The sequence below is a fragment of the Mauremys mutica genome, chromosome 4 (assembly GCF_020497125.1).
Source record: "Mauremys mutica isolate MM-2020 ecotype Southern chromosome 4, ASM2049712v1, whole genome shotgun sequence".
Lineage (NCBI taxonomy): Eukaryota > Metazoa > Chordata > Testudines > Geoemydidae > Mauremys > Mauremys mutica.
This window is the reverse complement of record NC_059075.1, coordinates 160,916,282-160,933,529: the sequence shown is the minus strand read 5'-3', so window position 1 is coordinate 160,933,529 and position 17,248 is coordinate 160,916,282. Positions and strand designations below refer to the sequence as shown.

Sequence of the window (17,248 nt, the reverse complement as noted above, 5' to 3'; positions counted from 1 at the left end):
TCCAGTGACATGTGATCTGGTCACAAGCCCTTGCAGTATTATAGCAGTCATCGTTTACAGGCTATCTGGAGCGTTCTCAGGAAAGCTCACCAGACGGAAGATAAGCTTCTCCTAAGGCCTATTGTTTTCCCTAATGGCTCATCATCATGAATAGGCCCTTCCCAGCCAGCTATCTAGACTGAACACATTGTCCAAGCGTATCTACATGTGGAATACAGATACATAGTCAATATTCATAACGTCAGATATAAAAATGATACATGCACACAAATTGAATAATCATATTCAACAAACCATAACTTTTCCAATGACACCTCACATGACATATCTTGCATAAAATACATCACCATTATTCTATAATCATATCATAATAATATCACTATGAAGAACATGGTGTGTAGTGTCACAGTGATACTGCATTACAATGGAAGAAAAACTATGTAAATATAAACTAGGCCATTCCATAACCATAGCAGAATACTCAAAGGAACCAAATGAAGATATTTGTACTGGGACAAATGCTGACTTTTCTGCTCTGTTTTATTAGTAACTTGCTATCATCATCAAGAGACACTGTGAAAAAACCAGCACTGTAGATAAAGAGCCTGGTTCTGCTCTCCGTTGCACTGGTGTAAATCTGGAGTGACTCCACAGAAGTGAGTAAAAACCCAGAGCAGTATCAGCTCTATAAGGGCCAATCCTGCCAATCTTTACTCATCGATAAATCCTTATTCAGATAGTGTACTCCTTACAGGGAGAAATATCACCTACAATTAGTGGCCTTGAGGCATGGTTTTATTAAACAAAGAGCTGGTCAGAGTATTTTTCCCCATGAAAAATTTCAATAAAAAAAATCTTCATTTACATAAAAAATTTAAGTGGAAATTTTTGAAAAAACCCAACCCAGTGAAACAAAAACAGATTTTTTTTTGGTTTTCAGGCAAAAAAACTTCAGTTTTCTGACAAAAAGAATAAAAAACTCCTTAAAAAATAAACTTTCTGTGAAAATATTTCTTTAGTCAAAAACCAATTTTCCATCAGTGACAGATACTGCAACTACATGCAGTATCTTATAGGGATCATATTGTATTTTATGTTAAAAGCATGAAATCCTCACAAGGCTATTATACTGGGATGGGTCATACAGGGTGAGCTGTACAACATTCACAGCCCTCTGTATCAATACAGGTGATTTAGTATTTGTGCGTTCCTAGCTGGGGTGGGGACAGAGTAGAGTGTTCCTACAGAATCCCAAGGCTGGCTATGTAGATTCCCCAGACTTGGAATCTTGATCTCCTAGGGAACATGGGGAGGGACTGGTTTTACCCATTTGTAGGAAGCTGGGGACAGTTAAGCAAGTTAAGCGGTGGCTTCCTTTCTGATTCAGCAAGTGGACAGGACCTTCTGGCCAAGGAAAGTCCCCAAACCTCGCTGAACGATTGGAAGGGATAGTGGCCTATCGGACTCCCCATGGGGAACACGGGTGATCGTTGCTATGCTTATTAGTAAATGTATAGGAACCTTTTATTGTTTTTAATGTGTTTTCTCTGTAATGCCGCTTCTGCTCTAAGAATAAATGTATTTTGCTTTGTAAAGGCTGGTCGGTAACAGGCATACAGTTGCAGCCCCTGAGGAATAGTTAACTACAGGTGCTGAACCCCAGTCAGACTTGCTGGGAAATCACAGTGTGGTGCAGAGGGATTGCAAGCCGAAAGCCATATCTGGAGGGAAAAAGATGTAAGTCTCCTCCCAAGAGAGGTAACTGTTGGGATCCTTAAACATTCAGGAAGACCAGGGTGGGGTGCAGGGTCAAAAGTGCATTAACCCTGAAACTGTGACAGCATTGAAAAAATGTTTCAAAGGAAAATTTTTGACACACACACACACACACGGTTGTTCCTATATATATAAGTTAGATAAATATAACAACAATATTATAGGAGCATATGAATGCCCATAGCCCTGATCACTGGAATCTAGCCATCATGTATGTGTACCCACAATTTACAGACTATTTTTTGCCTTCTTTCTCAGAAAAAATGGAATTAAACCTAGGACCCTCTGTCACTAGTTCCTTATAAAGAATGAATAAGGATTTTTAAAAAAGAATTATGCATGATTCTAACATTAACATTAAGCTTCAACTAATTTAAGGCCTCAGTTCAGGAATGCATCCCTTTTTAGGACATAAGTTAAGCAAGTGCTTAAAGTTAAGTACTGTACGTGCTTACAAATTTTCCTGAATCAAGGCCTAAAAAGAGAACATCAGATTTCACAGTAGTTGTGACATTTCAGGAGTATCTGTTGATAGTAGATTGTGTAATGAATATTGCATTAAACTTTTAACTCCTATTTGGATTAGTGTATCTGCCAGTCTACCAAGATATGTATTAACCACACACAGAGATCTTAAGAAAGAGCAATAATTGCTAAATATTGTTTTGCCTCTCTTCTCCTAGCTGATGCAGTAGAATACACCCATTTGCTATAAAGATATGCTGGCAATTAAATCTATTCTTAAAAGAATGACTGTTCCACCTGTTCCTTTTACAAAATTATGAATTTCATTTGTCAGTGTTAATAACACAGCTAGATTGAAAATATGGCATCCAGTACTGACAATGTCATTTCCCTTGCAGTGTCACCACTATGTATTTCAAGCTTCTTGAGGTGTGGTGGCATGTCCTTGCCAATCCAGTCTGCCAAGCCACCACCATTCAAGTACATCTATAAATCTATTCCTTCTATGAAGCCTACAAGAGGTGAGGTCATAATTTTAAATCACTGTACTAAAAGCTATAAGCTAAAGCCACCTCCTCCTCAAGCCATATTTTGAATGGGGCCTGCACTGGTAGGCAGCCTGCGATCACACCTATCTGACTGGGCGCCACGGGTGAGACAGGCACTCCTCCACCTGCCTTCCCTCAGTTTGAGGATCGCAGTGGAGCTCTGGTGGGAGAGAGGTGTCCAGGTGCCTAGAGTGAGGCCGCAGGACATGTTCCCAGAGGAAGAAACATGGGTGCCTAAGGAATTTTACAACTGTATTTTAGATGCTGAGTGAGTTTAGGCACATACAGGGTTAGGCTGCAGCTGTGAGTGGTTTTATGGCTCATCCAAATGGGGATTTAAGCACCTAAATCTAGGGCTTAGATGCCTAAGTGCTTTTGTGGACCTGAGCCTTGATCCTGCCTCCCTCCTGCCTTGCCATCTTGTGTCACCCATTAGACTTGCACAAAGCGGATGTAAAATCGTACCACCTGTGAAAACGGATGGGGAATTCTGATTAGGAAGCATTCGGCACCACTTTGTAATTAAGTCCACAAGAGGCAATGAAGGGGATAATCAGGCCCTTTAGGGACTGGGCTTTGATGGCCAGAGTAAGGACTAAAACCTAAATCCTGCAATTTGCAGAAGCGGCAATGTTCTGTGGTGTGGGAATGTCACAGTGCTCCATAATGACGCCCTCTGTGCCACCACCAAGATGGCTTTGGAGGTCAGGCTTGGCCAGGGGAGAGGCAAAAATCCACTGGCCAAAGTCCCCCATGGAAAGGAGTAATGGGGCTAAAGGTGCTGTTGCAGTCCTAAAATGCCACAGCAGGGAAAGGGGGAGTCTGTCTCTTTCCTGTGGGGAAACCTGCACAGAGCTCATTTATTTGGGCTTTGCTCAGAGGTCAGTATGAATAAATTTACTGAATTTATGTTTTAAAAACATATAAAAAATTTCTCCAAGGCTCCTGTCTAACCTTTGGTGTGCTAATCTCACAGAGGTGAATGAGGTAGCAAAGAGATAGGTTCACATCTCAGTGGGGCTCATGGTGTGGAGGGAGGTTTGAATTCACACCCTTCCTGCTGCTATTTTCGGCTGGAGGCAAGTTTTCTTGCAGTTGGTTTAACTGGATAAACATGCATTGGTTAACACAGTGCAGTCCTGGGCAGGAAAAAGCTACAAAACTTAACTTAAATTTCCTGAAAAATGTCTATGATACGAATGGGATTTTCAAAGGTGCATAAGGGAATTGGGTATGTACATAACTCTCACTACATGCCTTGGCAAATGTTTTATTATAGCACATTTTTTGCATTCAAATAGCTCAGAAGTAGCTGAAATTGAAGAGTCATATTATCCTTTCAGGACTTGTCTAGCCGGAGAGTTAGCGTGTTGTGGGATGTAAATCTATACTGCACTAGCCTACCATGCGCTAACTGGTTAGGGGGAACATGTCGCTACACACTAAATGTTCTCAAGTGCACCTTGCCCTAGTCCCATTTCAGACAGAAGTAGATGAATGCAAACATTAGGTAACTTTTAGTGCATGGTAGCAGGAGCTACACAGCCAGCTAGTGCATGGCAAACTCTCCATCTCGTCAAGCCCTCAGTTACACTGGAGTAAAAAAGTTACTTCTCTAAAGTCAGTGGAGTTACACCAATGTAAGTGAAATCATGATCGGGCCTTGCAACTTTAAACAAACTATAAACTTCCTCAGCTGATGTAAATCGTCTCAACTGATCACTTCTGCTGATTTATACCAGCTAAGGGTCTGGCCTATGATGTGTTTAGACCCCAAAGTAAAAGTCGTTTTGCTGAGTTTGAAGAAATTTGGTTCAGTAATTCTATAGTTACTAGGGCTCATTGAAAGTTTTCTGTAACCCTTTTTACTTCTACACTATACAGTAATTCCTCACTTAATGTTGTAGTTATGTTCCTGAAAAATGCAACTTTAAGTGAATCAATGTTAAACGAATCCAATTTTCCCATAAGATTTAACGTAAATGCGGGGGGTTAGGTTCCAAGGAAATGTTTTGGGGCAGACAAAAGGCATTATATACTGTACTGTACTGTGGTTGGGAAGTGCCCCTAGCTTACCCTTCACAGGCACAGCCCCCTGTAGGCAAGGACGCTAGGAACCACCTTCCAGCAGGAGCAGCAGCTTCCCTGGAAAAGAACAGGCGCCGAATTTGCCAGGGGATGCTCTAGGCCTGCCTCTTCCTGTCCCCACTCCACTCCAGGCCCACCTCTTCCCACCCCCACTCCACCTCCTCTCTGGAGCAGCCGCATCCCCGCTCCTGCCCCTCCCTCCCAGAAAGCCCTACGTGCTGCCAAACTGCTGTTTAGTGGCACTTAGGACTTTCTGGGAGGGAGAGGGAGGAGTGGAGATGTGGCGCTTCCCCCCTCATCCCCCTCCCTCCCAGCGCTTTGCGCTTAGGACTTTCTAGGGGGGGAGGGAGAGGAGCGGAGACCCAGTGCTTCCCCACTCCTCCCCTCCCTCCCAGAAAGTCCTAAGTGCTGCCAAACAGCTGTTTGGCAGTGGGGGGAGCGCTGGGAGGGAGTGGGGAAGAGGCGGAGAAGAGGAACTCATGCAATGCTCCCTTGTAAAGTCGCTGCTCTTCCATAGAATCTTACAAGCAGTGGACAGAGCAGGCAGCAAAATGACATTATAAGGGAGCATTGCACAATTTTAAATGAGCATGTTCCCTAATTGAGCAGTGATATAACTTTGAAACAATGTTAAGCAGGAGGACGTTACGTGAGGAGTTACTGTATTGGGTTTTTGATTAAACAAACTTTTTCATGAAAAGTGTCTGCTTTTGCCCAAAAAAACCCCAAACCAAAAATGGAAAAGGTTTTTTTGTTTTCAGCCAGAAAACAGAAAAAATGCAGAAAAAAAATTAGTATTGAAAAACCACTGCAGTGCCTCATAGGAGATCCACCACCTGGCTGCATCTCCCATGATGCACTGTGGTCAGGGACTCCCATGATGCACCACATCAGTTCAGCAAGAACAGAGACCATGATGTATCATGGGAGATGTAGTCTGGCCATGGAAATAGCCCATAGAGAAGAATGGGATCATGAGGCATTCCAACTACAACTCCCATGAGGCATCACAGGATGACAATTCCAAATTGAAGATTTTGGTCAAGAGTTTTTGGCTTTCAGCCAAAAATTCTCTGTTTTCAATTTTTTGTTGAAAATTTGATATGTTCTTTGGAAAACATTTCTGACCAGCTCAAATAGTTATGCGCAGTTAAAGTTCTGGTTTTGCTTGTGGCTGTTTTTTTAAATTTTAGAACATCTGTGCATCTTCATGAGAATTTATTGCTGCAGATGCAATTTTGCATGAAAACTTTGATTTTTTATGTCTTTTTTTCTCCTCATTCTTATCCTGCTACTTTTTATTAAAAATCAAAGGAAATACAACATCTCTCTCACTCTCTCTCTCTCTGTCTACATAGACACCACTTCATCCATCCGTCGTCATTTTATCTGCTAATTTTAGTAGCAAAAATAAGTTTTTCCTACTTTTCACCTCTAGCTCTATAGCACCAACACAGCTATGACAGAGTGAGTCAGATTCTAGTCTGGCTTCTCAGCAGATTTGTTCACTGAGCTCCACTGGCAAGACCAATCCCACTTGTGACAATAGAGATGGCACTGGTGCCATTGAGGGCAGAAACTGAACACAGCAGGCGCCTGTAGAGAATTTGGCCTGAAGAATCTTTATTACTGGTCATAACGTGTGAGAAGAAAAGATGTGAGCTCAGAACCCAGGAAAGTTAACAAAACTGAGCACATTTGGTCTGGAGACTTTGAGACGCAAGAAGCATGGAACTGAACAATTATATTTTGCAGTCACTTTTTAGAGTAGAATTGCATTTTAAAGCTGCATTAACATAGGCTTTTGCATTTAATTCTTTTAAAGTTAAAAACATTTAGAGTCAGCTTTTGCAGGCTTACCTTGATTAATGCCCAACGCTATGAGTTATCCCTTTGAAATCAGAGGCACTGCTCATGGAGCAAACTAATACTCACTGTGGATAAGGGTGGCAGAATTGGGTCCTTAGCATTGGGTTGAGCCCTGTAAGTGTTTCATTTGGGGTTTTTTCACTCTTATAACTCCTCCCAGGAGGAAACAGAGAAACTAAACTCTTCTCTCTACAGCCGTACTTATGGTAAGGATTTCAAAGTGATAACACCCACTCTTGAAGAAATGTATTTTTTTGTGTGCGTGTCCATTCTGCATCTTCTCAAAACTTGCTCACAGGAGACCAGTAAGAGATTCTTTTAAAACTCACATTTTGATTTTACATATTGTCTTAACATTGTATTATATTGTGCATTTTAAAATTATTTATATGAATATGTTTAACCTGATCATTTACAATGATTTTAAGAAAAATCAATCCTTTGTATGAAAGTAGCTGTTATTTTATCATTTTCTTCTGCAGATCTCTATATAATAGTTTGTGTGATATTTAAATTTTCTTTAACTGAGGTGGCCAGTCAATGAAGGTGAAACATCATTAAACAGAGTGTTAAATGAAAGTCACATCGTTCTGATTAAATTCTGACAAGGTGCTTGAGGTAATACCTTTTATTGGGCCAACTTATTTTTACCTTACCCACCTTGTCTGTCTAATATCTTAGGACTAACACAGCTACAACAACATGAAATTTTGACAGGTAGTTTTCCTGTGTATACTGGTATATTTTACTAATAATATCAAATTCTGACTTTCTAATGATGACTCCTCCCGCACTTTTTAAAAATTTTACTACATTTGTAATGAAAATCCTTCTTGTCAATCAGATGTATTTTTTTTCTTCACATGCATAAACAATTATATTAGTGCTTTGTCCAAATATTTTCAAGAAGTAAGCAGTTCTTGAACCAGACAATATTCCAACTCGTCAGAAACACTGACTTCACGATTTCTCTTCTCAACCTAATGTGCACAAATGATGGGTACTGAGAAAAGAATTTTTTATGGATAGAATTCTTAGCTTAAAAATATGAAATGATCTAAAAGAGATCTAAGAAGCTGTACAGAAAAATGAATTGTATTTTAAACAATATTTGTTTCTAATAAAATACCAAATTGATTTCCCTTACTCATTCTGGGAGCCACATACTGTTCAAATGAAATACTAGGATATTAGGATCTGATTCTGATCTCAGTTATCCCTGCGTAAATCCAGAGCGACTCCACTAAAGCTAATGAAGCTAGGACCAGAATCTGATGTCATTTACACTGGTACAAAACCAGAGTAAGTCAAGTGAAATCATAGGAGTTATATAGGATATATAGTAGGATAAATAAGAACAAAATCTTAGTTTATCATCTAGCAGGGTCTGTAACTGATCCTGTGGTTGATAGATGGACCTTTCCATCTCTGCAATATATAGGTTTTTAAAGGTCTAGTTTAAATTGAAGTTTAAACACACTTAAACAATATTTTCTAGAAAATGATTTCATATCTCTAACATTTCTTTGAGGAGGACTTTTGTATCTAGTTGTTGATTACATTGCATGTCTGAAAAGTAAATCCAAACTGCTTACAATCTGCACCGTAGCAAGGTTCACTTGATTCTTTCACAGCTATGGCAAAAGGGTCAGATTTTCAAAGATATGTAGGTGCCTAAAGATGCAGATAGGTGCCTAATGGAATTTTCCACAGCTTTTAATCAGGTTAGGTGACGGACTCCCTTTACAATTAGAGGGAGTTAGGCAACTATCTGCACCTTTTAGGCACCCAAATACCTTTAAAAAAAATCTAACCCTAAGTACTTTAACTGAAGAAATACATCCCCAAAGAGATTTGTACAAAGTCAGTTTTTGAGTGAGACACTTATGTGAGGGAAGCCTGTATTATGAGCTCTGGAGTTGTTTTTTTAAAGACATTTTAAAATGATAGATAATAGAAAAATCTTTCAGATACATTGGGAATTGAGAAATTCATTCCTGGAAGCCATCCACAACAATCATTTTCCAGTGAGCCTCCTGTTGGAAATTACATTGTCCATTTAGCAATCCAGAATTGCATCCACGTGAGCATTTATTGAACCAATTTCTCCATTGGCACATTTGAGGATTTTATTAAGGTGCATTGGAGGGGATTGTTCTCTGTGTGTTGTGAAGATCTTTGGCTGATGCTACCTGTCCTGTAGCCACTCTGCAAGTACCCAGGGAGTTCACTCCCCAGGGCATGGCTGAGGCACACTGGTGTGGGGCTGCTTTTTATGTGTTTACCCTGCTGCTGTCCATGGGGTTAAGTAGATCCAGTTTCTAAGGGCTGCCAACCTGGCACCTTTCATCAGTTCTAATTTCACTCTAAACTACTGCATAAGTTAACCCTCCTCCCCACCTCAAAAAACCCAACATTCTGACATATCTTTTCCCCCACCCTTAGCTCAAGATGATTGTTCATTCTCAGTTGTGCAACAGCCACGGTCTGTAGTGGTGGAAGCTGGAGCAGCTGCAGAGATGAATTGTACATTAGTACCACCAAAACCTCTAAAGAATCCTGACGTCGTATCTGTATGGTACAGCAGGAGAATAGGGAATGATGTGAGTGGGATGGAGAAAATCACAGAGACTGACAGACTGAAAGGCCGATTCAGGCTCACATGGACGGAAGATGTCTCTTCCAGCACCCTGCACATTCATAACCTGCAGGAAAATGACATGGCCATTTACCACTGTCGGTTCTTCATCTTCCTCTTCAATCCACCCTGCATTTTAGATGGGAACGGGACCAGACTGAGTGTTACAGGTACTGTAAATTTGGGGTTTTATTGGGTCACACTCACTGTTCAGAAGAAACTATTTGAAAGAGATGCATTGCAGGAGGCAGGCAATCTTTGATGTGACTCCATTGACTTCAGTGGAGTCACTTCAGATTAACAACCATGTAGATGAGATCAGAATACAGCCCTAAATGTATTGACTTCAGTGGGATTGCTTTGCAGTTACACTTGAGATCAGAATCTGGCTCTAACCACTTCGATTTCAGTGTCCGCACTCCAGATTTACATCAGGGTCACTGAGATCAAAATCCAGCCTTGACTCCATATGGGTCATTCTTGTTATGTCTCCAGCTACCAATAAGCCAAATAAACTCCTTCCATAAAACTAAAATAACATTAATTTAACAAGAGTAAACACAACAAAGACACAACAAAAAAAGGCTGCAAATGAGAACAGGGCAGTCTCCTTGTTAAGCTACTTACCAGGGCACACCTAGTTTCAGTCTCCTCACAACCCCAGCTGACTTCTAACTTGCAAATTTTGAGCTCTGCCACCCTGAGAGAGTTGCAGAAGTTAAAGGTACAGGAACAAAAATAAAACCATCATATTTTCATAAAAGGTGTTTACACTACAACTCTCAGATCCCAGTCTGAGTTTGCAGGGCTTCTTACAGAAGAAAAGGTGGTTGTTGTTTTTTTAACTTGTTAACTAAACACATTTGATACAGGAATTACTGAGATGCAATAAATGTGGAGCCCCACAATGTCATCTTCACAGTAATTTTTCAGAGTAAAAACACACCTTAAAGGGGGACATTCATCGAGAAATCAGGAAGAAAAAGAACATTATTAAAATGGACAGGTGATTCTCTCTCAGGTTGTGTCTATGCTAGCAAATTTTGTAGTTGTGATTCACCTTTGGAGTGTCTTTATTAGCAGTAGCAACAATAAAAGTTGAAGTGCAGGCAGGGCTCAGGTGGATTCAGGCTCAGAGCAGGGTTAGATGGCATGATTGTAAAAATGCCTGAGCTGTGTCTATACTACTGTTGCTGCCAGCAAGGAAGCTGCCTAGTGGTGAATTAAAGTTAACAGGTGGAGATTTTAAAAGTCATGGAGCTAGGTGTCTAACTGCCGTTTGTGCATTTGAAAACCTCCCCCAAACTACTGAAGAGTCAGGGTGGTGTAGTAAGGGTGCGTGCCTAGGGACCCAGGTAGGACCTTACTCAGGTGGCTCGCCTGTTCTGCTGCCCATGCCACTGCAGGTACACTGCATTTTTAGTGTGCTAGCGTGAGGAGAACTAGTGTGCATATGTTTACTGAAGCTGTAAATTACACCCAGCTCCAGTGTAGATGTACCCTTAGTCAGTTACACTAGAATTAGCTACAGAATTGCAGCTGCAAGGCTCATTGCATACTAAAGGGAGGACTGTTCATGATATGACTTTCCCCTTTCATTTGAAATTAACAAAGTTTACAAACATTAATCCCAGCCTCTCATCAGGTAGGTGAGTATTATCATCACCCCAAATGGGAGAACCAAGGCAAAGAGAGAAGACAGGGCTTGCCAAGCATAAGCGAGGAGTCCTGTCTCCCAGATCCCTCCAGGCTCTAATCACTAGACCCCACTTCCCTCCCAGAACTGGGTATTTAACCCAGGAATCCTGATCCGCAACCCTCCACACTCTAGCCCACTAAAATCCACTCCCTATCAGAGCTGAGAATAGAAACCACTCCTATCTCTCAGTCCTATGCTTTAGTCACAAGACCAACCAGTCCTTAGTAAAAGTGATTGAAAGTTGAACGGGAACTGCTTCTCTAATTTACCTTTTCTCCTATAGAAAGTTCCACTCCAGAAAACACAACACAACACAAACCGAATCAGAGAGCAGGTGAGATGACTCTCTATTGGAACATTCTGTTGGCTGTGATAACAGTAGCCATTTTTACCATGGCATTCCTGGTGTGCTGGCACATGGGGAGAAGAGGTGAGAACTAGCAATTAAAGTGTAAAACTCTGTCAGTGAAAAACTTTTCTACGGAATAAACTGAAATATCTGGGTTTAGAACAGTCCCTTTAATATTATTATGGTGGAAAAAAATACAATGGGCCTCATTCTCCTCTCATTGGCTGGTGTAACTCTGTTGACTTTGGTGGCGTTATTCTTGAATTACATTGCTGTAACCGAAATCAGAATCTGACCCTATCTCCATCGATTCAATGGAGTCATTCTGGTTTCACACCTTTGTAAATGAGATCAGAATACAGCCCTAACTCTTTTTTATTTTCAGTGTAAATAAATGTGTTATAGCAGCTACAGTAATGTTAGCTGTTCTACAGTTATAGCAATGATCAGTCCTAATTCTGCAGATTTACACTGGTCATGGTCACCATTAGATACGTTTTTTTTTCCAGTGGAACATTTTGTCACTGTTACCTATGTTATGGAGGTTTACAACCCCCTTTGGAACATCCGTTCATCTGGGAGATAAGATACCAGACTAGATGATCTATTGGACTGGTGCAACATGACACGGACACTGGACTAAATGGGTCACGGATCTAATCTCCCAGTATATAGGTACACAGATATTAAGGCTAGAAGGGATCATTAGATCATCTAGTCTGACCTCCTGTACATAAGTCTCCCCAAACGCCGCTGCTGTTAGAGCCCTGGTGCACCATCCATCTATCAGCTGTTAAGACACCTGTGTGCCTTCTCACGAAGCCCAGGCCAAAGCACAGGAGAAGTGAATATGATGCAATTACTGCCACGGGGAGCTGCCTGTGGAATACATTTTCAGAAAGGATTAGACTAATCCACAATCAGAGCATCTTTCAGTCACAGTGAGAGACCTTCCTCTTCAATGAAGCTTTTCTACCTAATCCAGAATGACCTTTAAGTCAAAGACTGCCCCTCTCAGCTCCCCACATCTCACCTTATCCATCAAAAATGCTATTCTAAACAGTTTCCTGTACCTGAGAGGGAAAAAGAGCCCCAAAGACTATGATTGATCTAGGTGATAGGCCAGTAGTTCTCAAACTCTGGTTTGGGACTCCAAAGTGAGTCGCGACTCCATTTTAATGGGGTCACCAGGGCTGATGTTAGACTTGTTAGGGCCAAAGCCTCATTGCTTGGGGACGAAGTCTGAGAGCTTCAGCCATGGGTGGTGAGGCTCAGGTTACAGGCCAGCCACTTGGGGCTGAAGCCCTTGGGCTTTGGCTTTGGCCCCTTCCACGGGACAGTGAGGCTTGTGCTTTGTCTCTGGCTCCAGCTCCCTTCCCAGGGCAGCGGGGCTCGGGCAGGCTCAGGCTTCAGTTCCCCCTCCTGGGCTCATGTAGTAGTTTTTGTTGTCAGAAGGGGGTTGTGGTGCAATGAAGTTTGAGAACCCCTGTGATAGGCATTAGTGCAAAATCGTTAGATAGGAGCTGGTGCAAGGTGGGTTGAGAGTCAGAGCTCCTGGGTTCTATTCCAGATCTGCCACTAATTCCTTTGTGACCCTATGCAAGTCACTTCCCCTCTGTGTGTATGGGTTTCCCCATCTGCTAGTTGGAAGATAATCTGGTGGGGTTATTTTAATTATAGTTAGCTTGTACAAAGCCCCTTCCAGACTACCTTCTATCTTAAGAAGCCACTCCAAAAAAATCTTCTACTTCTCTCCTCCCACTCCTGGAAGGCTACCTCCTTTCATATATTTTAAGGCTAGAAGGGCCCATTAGAATATCTAGTCCAGTGTATTTTCAACCTTTTTGATACCAGGGACCAGCTTGCTGCCTTCCTAAACTGTTAGGGCAATCTCAGGGACCTGTGCTGGGGTCCACAAACTGGTCATTGAAAAACACTGTCTGACCTCCCATATAATGGGTGTCAGAATTTCACCCAGTTCCCCCAGCACTGAGCCCAATAACTTGTGTTTGGCTATAGCATCTTCCAGAAAGGCATCTCATCTAGGTTGGAAGCCACCAAAAGAAGGAGAATCTACCACTTCCCCTGGGGGTTGGTTTTAAACATCCATGCTGTTATAAATTTGTACTTCTACATTCGTTACAGGCTGTATCAGTCTTCTGGAAGATAATGGTTCTGATTTTTCTTATTTTCCATGTAGTCCAATATAACTTTCCATTTGTTTGAAAACAGGTCTTGCATTTGCTCTAAGACAGATGTCACTCGCTCTAAGAGAAGGTGATCCGACTGATTCCACACCTCCAGAGATGGAGGTGAGTCTGCAGTTCACATCCTGGTTATAAAGTGTTGGCTGTCGTCAGTGGATACAACTCCATAGGACTGGCTCACCCTATGGGCACATCATCCGGTGTTTGCAGGAGTAGGTGCACCAGAGGGGAGATTTAGCCCCTGGGAGGATGGTGTCAGTGTTGCTGCCAATCTTTTCCAGGGATTTCCCCTCAGAAAGGGCAGCATCTTTTTACAACTAGGGCTCCAGAAGAGTTAAACTGATGGAAGTGGAGAGGTGCTGAATTCAACAGGTCTCCCATCCAGCCCGGCCAAACCTGATCCTTGTTGGTGTTAGAAAGAAAAAATGCTTGCTTTCATTCTTTCTCTCCATTGTCCATATTGAGTGATCAGCTTAATTATTTCATTGTTTCCTTGTGCACCCCGATCAGTCTGTCTGTATCCACCTGCTGGCTCTGGTCTTAGACAGTAAACTCCTTAGGGCAAGGACTGTCTTTTAATTCTGTATTTACCCAGTGCCTAGCACTATGGGGTCCTGGTCCATGACTGGGGCTCCTAGGTTCTACCGTAATACACCTAATAAACAACAACAAATAGTGTCACAGGAAGTTTCATTTTCAAAATTGAAAAATTTCATTTTCAAAAATTTCTAATATCTCAAATCACAGAAATGTAGGCCTGGAAAGGACATCAAGATGTCATCTAATCCAGACCCCTGCACTGTGGCAGAATTAAATAAAATGAAATTAAACTTTTCTGCAGAAAATTAACAATCCAATTCTTGCAAAACACAACAAGAAGAAAAATCCTTTGGGGTTTGCTGAAGTTTCTGCATCTTTTCACCTATTTTTCCGGCCAGCTTTAGTCCTGACATGAAATGTTCAAATGGTTTTCAGCCACCTGTTCCAGTTTCTTTTATTTTCAGATTTGCCACATTTGTGTAGCTTGGTGATATAGTCACAAGAAGCTCTGGTTGTAAAACCAAATTCTCTGTCTTGCAGGGATCCCCACCTGAACCAGGAGAAATCATGTATGCAGACCTCAGTTTCCAAACAAGGATGCAAAGAAAGACTGCAGCAGCAAGCTACAGAATTAAGGAAACAGTTGGAGTGGAATATGCAGAGCTAAAATATTCACAGCAGCACAAACTATATCATAATTAGGGGACATATTGTGAAGAAAGAAGACCACAATTCCAATCTCCTTCCACTGTCCCAGAGAAGTATCTGATTTTTTTCGTCTAGGCATATTAGCTTTCTGCTACAATACTTTCACCCAGTACAAGTTAGTTTTACAACACCAATGGCAGAAAAAAGAATTAATGTAATATTTAATTAATTTGCTAGTCAGTATATTGTATATTAGTCAGAGTCCAACCAACTCTGGAGCTGGTGCAATACTGCAAAAAGTATTCTGAAAATAAAGTATTAAATGAAAGTTGCTGCAATTAGTTGACTAACATATTTGCTGAATATTGTTCATCAATTCTATATAGCAGCAGGTCTAAATCCAGGAGTGACACATTCCACAAAACTGCTTGGTCTTTATTTCTTCCAAATAGATTTTTCCCCAGCTGCTACTTAATCTGTTAAACCACATTTCAACTTTCCAACCATTATGTTTAATCTACATCATTAGACACACATTTATAACACTCCTGGATTTAAAACTAGCTTCTTGTATGAAGCCTTCAAACAATAAATCACTAAGGAAAGAAGTGTATTATTGGAAAGAAAATATATCTGTATTAGCAATGACAATGATGTAATCATGTGGTGCGTTGGAGGTGAAGTCACGGCCCCTTTGACTGCAAAAGAGTCAGGATTTCACCCTGCACACTACTGAGCACACTAACGGTGCTCAATAATCATCAACATTCTTCTATTTCTTATTTAATCTGTAAAGCATTTAGGACCTATCTGTGTTGGCTGACAATTTTCTGATACTGACATGAACAAGACCAGGATTCTATTCCAATAGCCACTTTTCCCAGCTCTCACTGCCTCAATTTCAGTTACTTCTATTCAGGGGCGGCTCTAGGAATTTGGCCACCCCAAGCAGGGCGGCATGCCGCAGGGGGCGCGCTGCCGGTCACCAGTCCCGCGGCTCCGGGGGACCTCTTGCAGACGTGCCTGCGGAGGGTGCGCTGGTCCCGCGGCTCCGGTGGAGCATCCGCAGGCATGACTGCGGAAGGTCCGCCGGAGCCGCCTGCCGCCCTGCCGGCAAAATGCCGCCCCAAGCGCGCGCTTGGCGCGCTGGGGTCTGGAGCCGGCCCTGCTTCTATTAGATCTTTTTGCTTTGATTAGCCATCCATAAAATCTTTCCAGCTTTGTTCTAGCTGTGCTGTTCATATGTCAGATAGCTACATCACATAGCTATCAACTTTTACATTTTGTTGGGCCCAAGGCTGCTCCCACTGAAGTCATTGGTAGAACTCAGTGGACTGGGCTCTTGACGTTCTGTGAAATACCCCCGATTCAGTCAAAGCACATAAATATTTCCAATGGCGTCAACAAGACTTAGCACTTGCTGGCATTTCCTGTATATTCTTCCATCAGTGCAGCATCAACTTCAAAAGAGCTCAACTGTTCTGCTCCCAAAACATACAAATCCACTGCAAATCTACATGAACCTCACAGGATCCACTGGAGATCCCATGCCTCCACACTGGCTCCAGGGTTGCTTGGTGCCCTCTGCAGCTCCAACCCTTAGTGAGTATTCCACAGTGTAGAGAGGACAGGAGCAAAATTCAACATTGATTTTAATACCAACTTTTTCATGGATTCCCTTAAGGATTGGTGGGGCAATGTGGAAACCAACAAGACTTGGCTTCTTCCTACAGATCTCTAACCTTACAGAGAAGCTCTCCACCCCTGCAAGAGGGCTATTTGGGATACTGGGTATTGTTAGCCATTTTCACAATGTTCTCACTGTGGAAATCACCACAGGAGAAAGTCAGAGGGTTGGTCTGGTAACTGTGTCTACAATAAACTTGACAATGATTAGGCAGCTGATGTGCTCAGACCACAGCCCGTCACGTTGACCAACACTGTCTCATTGGTTTTTTGTACTCTCCGTTGGTCTGTCTGTCACGACCTGCTGTCTCTTGTTTTATACATCGACTGTAAGTTGTTTGGGCAGGGTCTATCTGTTTGTTCTGTGTCTGTACAGCACCTAGCACCATGGGGTCCTGGTTCAAGACTAGGGCTCCTAAGTACTGCCAACATAAAATACAAACTAATATAAGACCAGCCGTATTGGGTCAGACCAATGATGCTCTGGTGCCAGGAGTTAGAGCAGGGCCAGTGGGGCTACTGGATAAGTATTATATGAGGGACAGTGTGGCCTAGAAGGTAATGCCCTGGCTTAGGTTTGAGGTGACCTGGCTTCTACTCCTGTCTTTGCCTCTAGCCTGAGAGGTGACCTGGGCAAATCCTTTCCCCTCTGTAAAATGAAGATAACAGTCCTGCTCTGCTTTGTAAAGCGCTATATAAATATTATTTATTATAGATACAATTCCCACCTAGGGC

General features: G+C 42.0%; 1 protein-coding gene and 1 long non-coding RNA gene across 2 annotated transcripts; both read left to right on the top strand.

Annotated features, from left to right (window-relative positions):
- Window positions 1–575: 575 nt before the first annotated feature.
- On the top strand, window positions 576–2,762 carry LOC123368931. The gene is made up of 3 exons (XR_006578935.1): window positions 576–656; window positions 1,597–1,737; window positions 2,640–2,762. It is a non-coding gene; the product is annotated as an uncharacterized LOC123368931 (long non-coding RNA).
- Window positions 2,763–7,259: 4,497 nt separating this feature from the next.
- Window positions 7,260–15,014, top strand: LOC123368277. The gene is made up of 5 exons (XM_045012928.1): window positions 7,260–7,364; window positions 9,192–9,554; window positions 11,367–11,513; window positions 13,665–13,744; window positions 14,720–15,014. Exons 2-5 carry the CDS (start codon window positions 9,266–9,268, stop codon window positions 14,879–14,881), a joined length of 678 nt encoding a protein of 225 aa, XP_044868863.1. The 5' UTR covers window positions 7,260–7,364; window positions 9,192–9,265; the 3' UTR covers window positions 14,882–15,014.
- Window positions 15,015–17,248: the final 2,234 nt, after the last annotated feature.

Bases quoted from the DNA above. Each gene is read 5' to 3' on its own strand.
- LOC123368277 (XM_045012928.1), top strand. From the start codon at position 9,266: ATGAATTGTACATTAGTACCACCAAAACCTCTAAAGAATCCTGACGTC. The intron at 11,514-13,664 runs GTGAGAACTAGC...GTTTGAAAACAG, and splicing joins CTGGCACATGGGGAGAAGAG to GTCTTGCATTTGCTCTAAGA. The intron at 13,745-14,719 runs GTGAGTCTGCAG...TCTGTCTTGCAG, and splicing joins CCACACCTCCAGAGATGGAG to GGATCCCCACCTGAACCAGG.